The 12,718-nt window shown below is 36.5% G+C and overlaps 2 protein-coding genes across 7 annotated transcripts in view; both read left to right on the plus strand.

The window, feature by feature from the left end:
* Positions 1-25: 25 nt before the first annotated feature.
* On the plus strand, positions 26-1,623 carry Slv (sugar transporter SWEET1). Its single transcript, XM_078186906.1, has 4 exons — positions 26-672; positions 821-898; positions 964-1,246; positions 1,322-1,623. The coding sequence occupies exons 1-4, from the start codon at positions 596-598 to the stop codon at positions 1,535-1,537; spliced, it is 654 nt and encodes a 217-aa protein (XP_078043032.1). The 5' UTR covers positions 26-595; the 3' UTR covers positions 1,538-1,623.
* Positions 1,624-2,286: 663 nt separating this feature from the next.
* The window catches only part of Tbph (TAR DNA-binding protein-43 homolog), a 14,345-nt gene continuing 3,913 nt past the window's right edge, over positions 2,287-12,718 (plus strand). For 2 of the 6 annotated variants that reach the window (XR_013494523.1, XR_013494524.1), the window contains exons 1-4: positions 2,290-2,669; positions 3,930-4,099; positions 4,193-4,333; positions 8,837-9,880. Coding sequence is in view for 3 of the 6 variants with exons in the window: in XM_078186897.1 (XP_078043023.1) it covers positions 2,432-2,669; positions 3,930-4,099; positions 4,193-4,333; positions 6,751-7,644 (1,443 nt within the window). In the remaining 3 variants the exon portion in view is untranslated. Of the gene's footprint in view, positions 2,670-3,929; positions 4,100-4,192; positions 4,334-6,750; positions 8,175-8,836; positions 12,713-12,718 lie in introns of those variants that run through there. The other 4 variants (XR_013494525.1, XM_078186899.1, XM_078186897.1 and 1 more) reach the window with 4 other exon arrangements.

The raw sequence follows: 12,718 nt of genomic DNA on the forward strand, positions 1-12,718 counted from the left end.
CCATATCTCTATTTCTAGGTTTCTTCCTTGCAATACTGGGCTTAGAGTGTTCTACAATTACTAATAGAATTCTTAAGTTGTTATTTTGGTATTGTCTACATACCATATTTCTATCTAGTTGAAAAAATTGATGTTTGGAAGGGAAATTTGTCGCGGAGCGGTGAGGGGCCCCTCATCTTGTCTCTCGTGATTGTGAACATTACTGATATTTCACACAGATATAAATTATCCCAAGAAAACTTAACCAAAAATAAATACACTAGAACCATTTGCAATGAGGACCTGAAATTGATTCATATGCTATTGACGGAGCAATTATTTGAAACCTAATAAGATACAATTAAAAATCGTGTTTGTATTACAAAAATCATGTTGAAAAATCTTCAAAGTTGGCATGGAATTGACGGTCGCTCAAATAACATGGTTACATTCTGTTACGCATTCGCCTTCTATTTTCGTCAGAACATGTTATCGACCATGGATTTCATCTTTCATTATAAAACTAGATTTGGGCGCGTAGGCTCGATATCAAGCTTGTGAATCTGGATCATATCATGGATGTTAACATGTGATAACGATATGTGTGATTTCGATCATGATTTCGACGGGGATTAAAGATGCATTGGCTACAACAGCCTCAATCTGCACTGTTTTACAATTTTTAGCCGGCGTGTAAGTTTATTAACAGTTTGTTCTCATATTTGGTCTGTTTGATAATCATTCCGGTTATCGTTACGTATTTTGTTTTCGTTAAACGCATTATCAATTAATATGCTTAGGTACATAATGCATAATTAAACATTTCATGTATACGTTTTAGACTGGTATGTAAGAAGATTATTAAAAACGGTTCAACAGGAAATAGCTCGCCTTTAGCATTTATAACATGTTACACATCGTAAGTTTATACTTTCACCAATAAACTTACCTATTCCATACAAACAATGCATAAATATATTTCAGATGTCTTTTATGGATGAGATATGGTATGCTTATCGAAGACAACTTTATATTGTTAATAAATATGTTTGGAACTGTACTCCAAGCATCGTATGTTTACGTGTATATTTCATACAGTGTAAAGAAATTGAAAATCATCAGAGAAATGATAATAGCAACTTGTTTCCTCGGGGCTGTATACTTTTATAGCTTTTATGAGCAAGATAAGTTGTTGGCTGCTAAATACGTTGGCTTTTTAAGCTGTACAGTGGCGGTATTATATTTTGCATCTCCTTTAATGACAATGGTAGGTTGGAATTTTCTTTCTGTTGATATAAAAAATGTTGATGAAAATGGATAATTCAATAAAATTATTTTGTAGGCACATGTAATAAGAATGAAGAACACTGAAAGTTTACCATTTCCCATTATCATGGCTTCATTAGTAGTTTCTTCTCAATGGTTTGCATATGGTTGCCTTCTTAATGACCGTTTTATACAGATACCAAACTTTCTGGGTTGTCTATTATCTGCATTTCAACTTTGTTTTTTTGTAGTTTATAGGAACAAGAAAATTCTAGGAGATGATTTAATATGATGACAATTCTACTTTTGATCTACTCATTCAATGTAAATCTAACACGACTTGTATTTTAACGACAAAATATATTTTTGTGAAAAATATTTGATTTTTTATTTAAATCGATTCTTTTTAGCGCTAGAAGTAGTTCGAAGTTTTACTATAACGCTGCGCTCCGATCGGTACTAGGGAATTTTATATGGATTTAAAAAAATCCCTTAGTTTTGGAACGAAATATTGATTTACACTTCGAAATATACTAACGATAACTGATAAATTATTAATACAGATGTAATAATAATTTGATCGTAGACATGTTTTTATAAAAAATGTAACACTTCATACGTTCCCATAATTCATAGAATTTTCCCACGCTTATAGATTAATTTCAACAAATCCAAATTAAAAATTCCATACAAAAGTATTTTTAATTTCTTCGAACAATGTCACAGACGTTTTTTCTAGTTAAACAACGCAAAATGTCGTTACATCTTAAGAACGAGTGATTCGTTTGAGTACAGTATTAGTCGCTCGTCTCCGACAAATAATAATGAAACAAAGAATTTTAGCTTCCGCGAGCCGTTGAATTTATTTCTAAAAAAATCTCGAATTTTATCGGGTTTTATTTGAGTCGAAAATAAATTGAATTTCCATCGGTTTTGATAAAATTCATTTCCCGGCGGAAGTCGAGTCATAATTTTCGTGGGAGATAGACGTACTGGAAGGTGTTGAAAAGTAGTTCGGGAACGCATTGCGATTGGCAGCACTGCTCCCTGGCCAAAGAGAAAGAGGTGCGGTGTTGCGTGACTGGCTGCGAGAAGATCGAGAGAGCGTGTGTGTTTGTTGTGTTGTAGAGATTTTTAATTCTTCTTTCATCGGGAAATAATCCAGACCGTACGCTTCGAAGAGAAAATGTCGTCCTACATCCAGGTTGCCGAGGACGAAGGTGACGAGCCGATAGAGCTACCGACCGAGGATGATAGTACACTCTTATTGACCACCGTGACCGCCCAGTTTCCCGGAACGTGCGGACTGAAATACCGCAATCCCGAATCACGGACGATGCGCGGCATCCGTCTTGTTGACGGACGTCTTCATCCGCCTGAAAATGGATGGGGCAAAGCGGTTTACTTTTGTGTTTTTCCAAAAGGTGCTTATTTCATGACAAATCCATACTATCCTCATTCTCTCTCTCTCTCTCTCTCTCTCTCTCTTTCTCTCTCTCTGTGCCTGTCTGCCTTGCTCTCTCTCTCTCTCTCTCTCTCTCTCTCTCTCTCTCTCTCTCTTTCTCTTTCGCTTCTCTTCTCTTCTCTCTGTACACCCCTCTCACTCTTTCTCTCTCTTTTGCTCTCATTCTTGACCCCCAAATACTAATGTTACGATAAGACCAACTACCGTATTTTTTTCGTTGTACCTAGTAAAAAAACTTTCGAGCATAATTGTAATGCTCAATAAGTTTCCACTGTTCTTTAAACAATGTTCAAGAAATACCATCTCTTTTCTTGCCAATCATTTTCTGTTCTTGAAATTTTATTTTTCACAATGTTCTGCAATTACTGCATGAAAATAATTTATTGCAATAAATGCTTACTTGTCAATACTTGTGCTCACATTTCAGATTTTTTGTTTTCCTAAATATATTATTCACACTGGTAATTGGTCTTAAATGATTTAGAAGTCCAGTACATGTGTTTGTGTTTATAAGAAATAATCCTTGGGTATATTGTCCTATATTTATTAAATGTTTTTTGTTTGTTTTATTTAAAATGCGAAAATTTTGTTTCCATCGGAACAAGATTTTGCCATTGTTCATGAATATTTTCTTTTTTTTTTTTTTAACTAAATGAAATTAACATAAGCACATGTTAATATTACATCAAATATATTAACACTGTTAGTGAATAAACACAGGTTTATGAATAAGTTTCTATAATAATGCTTTTGGTTCAGCTAAAATAATATCTGTGTATATATATATATATATATATATATATATATCTATATCTATATAAATATCTATTAATACTGAATGGAGCTTATCTACATCTATGCAAACTCACATACATATAAATAGCTGTGAACTTGAATAATTAATATGACTAAACCAATCTATATGTATATACGTATATGAAATATGCTGCAAATATACATGCACACACACACACACATACAGTTACACACTGATACATAAATTATATATCTTTTTTTAATTATACTTTTTGAGTAATTATTTGTACTGGATTTCCATATTCCTCTCTTTTTTTATTATTATTATTTTTATATCGCAATTACGTTTCTTTTCTGTATATTGAATATACATAAAAAATTTCATGTAAAACTCAAATTTTGGAAGAGGTTCTAGTAAATGCAAAAAAAAAGTTAGTAGACATGAACACTTATATCTTTTCAGAGAACAAACGTAAATCTGATGACAATTTGGAAAATTCCACAGCTAAGACTAAAAGAATGGAAACAAAGTTGCGTTGCACAGACTTGATCGTACTTGGTTTACCATGGAAAACTACCGAGCAGAACTTGCGTGATTATTTCGAAACGTTTGGAGAAGTGCTAATGGCTCAGGTAGGTCTTTCATAAAAGATTTCTATTATATATATATATATACTCATGTACTGTTATGTATTTCTCACTAACGGTCTTGGAATATTAATTTAGGTAAAGAAAGATGCAAAATCTGGACAAAGCAAAGGATTTGGATTTATTAGATTTGGAAGTTATGAGTCTCAATTGAGATGTCTCGCTCAACGACATATGATAGATGGTAGATGGTGTGATGTCAAGGTTCCCAACAGTAAGGTAAGAGCATCGATATGTTCAATAACAAACGTTCGTTGTTCCCTCATATATCTAGAAGTAGTTTCAAAGTGCTTAAGTACTTAACAGTTATTTAATAATATTGAGATACATATATATATATATATATATTTATATTTGCATATACATATATATATGTGTGTATATATGCAAATTATAGACTTGTACATAACTTTTTCTTGAAAAACAAGCAAATTGTTTGCACCATTTTTATAAACCTGTAGCAAATAATAATTTATTTCATCCTGTTTATAATAGATTGAATGTGATATAGTTAATATACATTATACAAAAATGTTCTGCATAATTAAATTTTTGCAAACACGATCTACCTTTTTTATCATTTTTGCTGAAGTAATCAAGTACACAATATGGTGTACAGTTTCATTTTATCAAGTATTTAATAGACTATTTGAGGTTGTCGCTTTTATAAATTTATTATACAGTAGTTGTGTACAGGTCTACGATGCATGTGATAGGACTCTAGTCAAAATACAAAGTATGCGCGAATTATAAGATAGAGAAAAGAACAGTTGAGAAGTCTGACTATGGCACAAACGTGAATAATACTTTGCTTTGGAAGTTCTTTTTCTATTTTGAATCATTGCACAAGACGAGACGACAATAAATTTCCGCTTAATCTCTGAATATCACTTAAAGATTTCTTGAGAACGTATATTGTGGTATAAATAGATGAATGAGTAGTCACTCTTAAGTGGTAAATTTATAATGGTCAAGTGATAAATGTGTGTGAATGTTTTATATGAGTGTTGTATGATGCAGAATGAAGGTATTTCACAAGAAAGTGTGTCTGCGTGATCTTGTAAATAACATGGTATGTTTGTGTCATTAAATCGTGTGGAATTTTGAAGTATGAGAGTACCACTGTCAGATTCTAAAATAGATACGAATGATTTATGAATACATACCCAGTTTACGTGAGAAAGCTTCAATGGCAACTTGAGAAACAAGTAATGAGATGTTGATAGTTTCGGGTCTCGGTCACGGTGCGAATATCCATGGAAATTTAATGTAATACAAATATACATATACGTGTGTATATTCAAATGTTAGTTTGCTAGAGATGTTCAGACAAACGTATAGCCGCGCCACTAATTCTGAAATAGATTTAGGGAGATGAACAATTTCTTGTTATCCAAACCAGCATGTAACTAATAATGGGAGTGAGTTTCGACACCAACAAGCATTCGAGTATACTGCTAAAAATGTGTATCCTTCACTTTGGGATAACGAATATTGTAATGGGTATGGTTTGCGTGACAGTGTGTGTAATTTCGAAGGAAGAAAGAACAGACAAAACCGGTGTGAAACGCGCAGGTTACGAATTGTCATTAGTTGAAGCGTGCTCTGAATTTTTGCGAAAACCGGAACGGGTTAAACGAATCGTAATTAGAATTTCGTGCATGATATTTAGAGGACCGGTCGAAGGAGAAATGAGTAACATTTACAACATAAAATCTGTCGCGAGCAATAAATCAGTTCCACGAATGCTTACCTCCTGTAACGTAGCGTCCAGTATGAAACGAAATAGTGTACGGGTCCGTGGATGAACAAAAAATGTGCCGTGTCTCTCAATCAGGTAATTCGAATGAGATTAGGTTTACACGCTGTCGGTTAGAGTGCTACGTCAACGGAAGGAAGGAAACTTATAATACTATAACAATACACGGGCTGTACAATTACACGAGGTAAATAATTTAAAGAGATGACTTTACAACGTCAAATGAAATTGTTTTCAAGTTGTCAACGATTAAATGTTTCACCTTAACAAAAATGGCGGCTGTCTCGCGCGCCACCATCGGTGGGATTTAAACGTTCAAAATTTGAAAACAATGCCGAAATGGTAATTGTTTCACTTTGTCTTGTAAAAATCATCCTTTAAAGTATTTTCAATGTGTGGTTGAACAATTCATATATAGGTATAGGCTGGGATAATAACGCTGATCGCTTTAATCGCTACCATTATTTGTTAGAGTTACGAGGAAAAACATTGTTCACAAAAGTTTTATGATATCGACGGTTAATGATGTAGCAGTAATCAGAAGAATACCTCAAAAGAAAACGAAAGTGATCTTAGAAATGATAACTGTTATATTTTAAACTTGTTCATAGCGTATAACTTTTGCGTATAATCTTTTCTTCGTATCCGAGAGTAATGGAAACGATTATGGTGATTTCATTGTCCCGCCATGCGTACATGTTTGGTATGTGGTATGACACGATGAAAGAAAAAGGCAAGGCAAATACAGAAATATACCCTGGAGAGAAGTATGTCTACGATGTGCGAGAGTGCGTATATGTGTGTATAAAAAAAAAACCAAATGATATAGCTATAAAAATTGTATGTGATTGTCGAGGGCTGGTGTATCTGGTTGCAGAATATTGATGGCTTAATGATGGCTCGTCAGTATGATACGAGCAAACACAATGAATGCTACCGGCCTATACCGGTTCATACGCCGAATAGTCGACGGGTACCTGTGGCGAAACCGTATATCAACATAAATACATCCGAGCCTGCTAACCCGCCTAGGTACGACTCGGAGTACGATTATAAAACGACTCACTACCCGTCGTACCCAGCCAACTATCCGTACGACGATAACAATAAGTACAAGTACGAAGGGCAGAATTACAACGCCTATGAGAAACCGACTTACCCGTCGTACGAGGATCCCGGGTACGACACACGGAATTACATGGTGCAGCAGCAGCAACAGCAGCAGCAGCAGCAACAACAACAGCAGCCGCATGCGGCGGGTGGTGCGCCGGCAAACCCCCCGCCTAGTTATCCATCGGATGCTGAATACCCAAGATACCCGAACTACGAAGGACGTGCAACGGTTTACCCGGTCATGGAGAACCCTGATTACACGGAGAAAGCTAGATACAATTATGGTTACGACCGTAATTATTATGAGGGGGACGGTCGATACGTGTCCGCAGACTGTCGGTACCCGTTGGACGTCAGATATCCAGATACTAGGCATGCTGACAATCGGATACCGACAGACGGTAGAGAGGCCGATTGTAGATATCCTGTGGACAATCGCGAAATCGATAGAAGATACGCGGTCGATGGTAGGGAACCGGATGCTAGATACGCGGTCGATAACAGAGATGTGGAAACGAGATATCCACCAGACGGTAAGGAAGTGGAGGCCAGGTTCGCGGACACTACAAGATACCCGGCTAAAGAGAACTATTATGATCGTTATTACAAGCACCGTCCGTCGAGGGATCACCATGTCTCGGACACGTCAAGATACTGATGAGTCTTGTTACCTATCCGTAAATAAATAAGTCACGCCTCGATGGGAATAGACTACGAAGCTGCTTATCCGATATCTGAGCGTTTTAGTTTCAGCAGTATGCGCCATAATTTGTATATATTCACCGTAATTCTGGGTGGGAATTTTGACACTAATAGGTATGTTTTTTTTTTTAGAACAAAATCACACCACACGCTTAACAAGTTGTATTATATTGTTACCTCCGCTATAGATCATTTCTTGGTCCATTTTTGGTTACTTCTCAATCGATTTTTAACATTGATTAATGTACACTTGGATTGACTTCAGACTAAAGAGATAAAAGAAGTGTATTCCCATTGACCCGTGGCATATCTTTGTCAAAAAGTATAGCATGTATGCATATAAAAAGAAAACCAAGTAATGTCTGATATTATAGATAGCCTCGAATAAGTATCTACATTTTATCAACTATTGTGCTTAATCAAATTAAGATAATGTAATATATAGCATGAGATTACATCGAATATAAAAAGAAAGGATATTGTACAGATTTTGTGCATGGATTTAAAGAGGCCATAGTGCTTAAGTGTTGTTTCATATATATATATATACATATACATACACATATATATATACATGTAAATATATGTATATATATGCATTCACTGAATTCAAGTGTAAATTGACTAGCCGAGAAACCTTTTTTCCGTGATCGAATAACTAGATCAATGCGTATTTAAGAATTTTCTATAAAACTTGTCGTTAGTGCAGATTGAACTCCTTCTCTGTTTCCCAAGACAGAATCATTTTTTAAGCTATTGACTGAACAGTAAACATTCTAGCAATAGTTACAAATACAACTAGCATTTAGCCTATTAATTGGGCCACTTTTCTTACAAGAAACGAATAAAAAACGTTCGTAAACAACTTGTAATTGAAATTGTTACAGTCTTTCTGTAGGAGATTTTGAAAACAATGTTATACGATCTTCCAATGGTTAACATGTTGAACAAGAAAGACTGGTTTTCTTTGTTTTTTTTTTTTTTTTTAAGAAATTGGCAACCCTGAAAAACGATCGTACATATGACAACAATAATGTGCACTGTACGCAAGTTTTAATGAACGAACAAAAAAGAAAAAAAGCAAAACAAAAAAACATCAATGTGAAACTTTGTTGTACATGATTGATTGATTGTGCGTTTGTGCGTAGGAGGGAATGATTCAGCAAGTACCCTGCAAGGTATTCGTGGGACGCTGTACAGAAGACCTAACCGCTGACGATCTGCGCGACTATTTCTCCAAATACGGCGAAGTGACGGACGTGTTCATCCCGAAACCATTCCGTGCATTTTCGTTTGTTACTTTCTTAGATCCGGAGGTAGCCCAGTCCCTGTGCGGTGAGGATCACATAATAAAGGGGGTGTCGGTGCATGTGTCAAACGCCGCTCCCAAGTCCGAGGGGAACAATAAGAATTTCAATAATCAAGTGAACTCGAACATGCGCCGAGGCGCGCCGGGTCCCGCCGAGAATAACGTGCAGGGCAACTATCAGGTGGCGAGATACGTGGGCCACTCAGGTAACAATATGGGCCCGAACGGATGGAACAATCCAGGGAACCGCGGGAACTTGGACATGCCGAACCTCCAGGCATTGGGCATCACCGGGCAGAACAATGGAGGCGGCGGGGGCGGCAGTATGTCCAATTCATTGGCGATGGCCGGGCTGAATCTGTCCGCGCTGCCGGTGAATCCAGCTCTGGTCGCCGCGCTGAACCAAGCATCTTGGGGCTTGATCGGTAACCTGCAGACGCCCGGGAACGATCAGGGATATTCGAACCAGCCTGGCCCACCTGGTCAACAACCGTCGGGCAACAACAGCATTGGTAACAGTGGCAACTCTGGCTTTCTCAGTTGGATGAATCAGGGTGGCGGTGATGGTAATACAGGCAATCCCGGAACAGGTGGACCAGGCCCGAATAACCCGAACGCGTCCCAAGGTGCTTGGCAGAACCATCCTGGGCAGCGCGAGCAGAAGTCGAATAACTTTCTCAAGTACGAGTAAGAAGGCTGCGCGACACGACGATGACACGATGCTGGTGTGCGTCGATCATGATGCCGTCGGGCCCCCCTTCCCCTAAGGCCAGCAGGAAGAAACCGGCGAATCCGTTCCTTTGATCCTGACGCGTTCACTACCCGCCTTTAGCCGCCTCGGGAGAGTAGAGGATCTGTCTGTCGCACGCCTCTTTTCTTTCTAGTAGGTACAAATTACATGATTTGTAAACGGACAACGACATCACGCAACTTATGCGACTATGACGGCGACGACTACCACATTGATATAACTTGAATCGAATCCTCAGTCAGTGGAGGTCTAGATTTAGCTATATCTACAGTCTCTCCGAGTCGCAAAAAACGGAACACCTAACTATCATTGCTAGAATTGGAACCTCCGAAAAATATATTCTGACATCAGTTACAAGAAATACTGTTATGAGAGATATTGAACGAACTGATCGATAACATACGAATAATGTTGAGCGAGCTCATTTACCTTGTAGCTTTTGTCTTGGATATACTCTTCTAGATTCCGGATTCCGACAGAAACATTTTGGTGTTCTGTTTCTGGAGACTGGCACTGTACATATATGCGTGTATGCATCTACAAAAAACAAATCAATTGCAACACTTTTTCTTTTGTTTACCGATATACAATATTTCATACGAGATCACGTTTACGATTAATTAGATAGAACCGAGTACCTTTTCCTTTTTATCTTTTGCACATCACACCCTGTTTATGTATACTTTTGATATAACTGTTTTTCTTCACCTGTCTCGAGATACTGGGTTTCACCTGTGCAGAAAGAAAAACCAGATGTTAGTATTACGCCCACATACGATACCTTCTTTTCTCGCAGTGAGAAATATTTAGATGCGGTTGCGCGTGTTTAGGGAACGGATAGCTTCGATCATCTGAGCTCTGTGCATACTAGAACTGTATGATCTCATTTTCAAGCGTACGGTCTAGCCAACTCAAAAGATAATAAATAATGTACTGAGATGATTATGATGATGAGTATGAGGATGATACTGAATGATTATATGATTATGTAATTTATATATTTATATATATGTCCTATATATATATACGCTATATATATAAACACAAATATATAGATAAATAGATTATGTTGATGATGATGATGATGATGATGATGATGATGTTGATAATGAATGTGTATGTGTCAGTGAAGAATAAGAACGAGATTTGTGTAGTAACGAGTACATACGTGTGCTTATGTTTTATTTAAAGTTACGTTCCGTGTGTTTAATGTCTAATTGAAGAGATAACCAAGAATCCAGTCGCTTGCTTCTTCGCGTCCTTGTGCGTCGTGATATACGTACGATATCATACTGGATATACGATTTTGATCGTTTCTTCTTTTTCCTCTTCTTCTTCTTCTCCTTCTTCTTCTACCTTCTATTAGTTTACGAGCAACGCTCTGTCGTCAAATTTAAAAATCACAGAATATTTGCTTTTTATCGTTCGTATTCGTTCTTCTTCTTATTTAAATATATTCTAATTACTCTTGTCATTTTCATTCAAATTAAAAATTTAAAATTCGTCATTCGAAACAATCGTTTTACATTGATGAAAGAAGATCAAGGTCAATCGCATTTTTAGAATGCATGCGGTGAGATCGCAAGTGTGTGGAGAACGCAGGTGTGTACAGAATGATCGCAGCTACCCGATATTTAAGAAATTATTGAGTCTAGAGAAATCTCACCTTCGAATGATAACGACAAAAGCATACGTGTTCTTTTCTATGAAGGTATATATGTATATTAAACATATATAAATATACGTATGTATATATGAGTATACGTAGATGCGTTGTGCAAATGAGTATGATAATGCAGTTGGGATAATGCATTCGGAGATCTTCTGTTGATCGACTGAATATGATTTGTGACAGTCTTCTTTTCCGTTTTTCACGACTTTGATAAATATTTACGAGACACGTTCTCGTACGATGAAGAGTGGTGGTCCCATTGTTCATTCTTCATAGATTCGAGTCATAGTGGTTGCCTTTTGTCATTAACGTTGCACGACGGCAATTAATCTCATATACATATAGTTGCAGCTAAGAAAAGTATGTGCAGCACATGAGAACGTATTAAGATTATATTGTAGATGAAAAGTATTTGAAACTATAACTCTGTGTTACGTGTTGCTTAAAAACCCCCAGGGAGGAACGGGAAACAAAATCTTACCGGAGGAGATGCATCCAGTTACATGTTCTGCGCATTTTCCATTATTGTAGAAGTCTCATAGGAAAAATCTACTTGAAAATACCTATCATTTCATAATTTCTAATTCGCATAATTACCTTGCTACCAGTTAGCAAATTATGCACAAAGGAACGGTCTCTTGAATATTCAATCGAAATCTGTGTCATAAATCGTTTCTTCTTAGAAAAAGATAAAAAAGAGCAGTGTTTGAATGTTGAGAACTATCCTGTATTCCTCCATTCGCCTATCCACCATTTTTAGGAGAGTTCAATTTCCTTGAGCTATACACATAACGTGCAAAGGCATCATATTATAGTCTTATAGATTGGATTGTTTTATCTCGCGAGTCTCTCTCTCTCTCTCTCTCTCTCTCCCTCCCCCTCTTTCTCTCTTTGTGTATGTAAGTATGCGTGTATGACGGTTGAATGTATTTGTTAATGGTCGTCTCAGAACTACAGGCATGAAAGTTCTAATCAAGAAGTGATTTGTCGTTTAAATGGTAGGTAACATTATTAATAAAAAGAAAATATATATATGGATAGATATATATACATTCATGAGTGTATGTGTGTGTGTATGTATGTATGTATGTCTCTGATTACAAAAGGTGAAGCAGCAGAGAACCAACGTGTTAATAATACAAGGCATATATATGCACACATATATATATGTATATGTATATATAAATATATATATGTATATATATATATGAGGAGCGAGTATAATAATTGTGTACCGAGCGATAATTAATTGTGAAAAAAATATTTTATGGATAGGACACAGTCGTTTAGTGGATGCC

This window comes from Augochlora pura, chromosome 7, assembly GCF_028453695.1.
Source record: "Augochlora pura isolate Apur16 chromosome 7, APUR_v2.2.1, whole genome shotgun sequence".
Lineage (NCBI taxonomy): Eukaryota > Metazoa > Arthropoda > Insecta > Hymenoptera > Halictidae > Augochlora > Augochlora pura.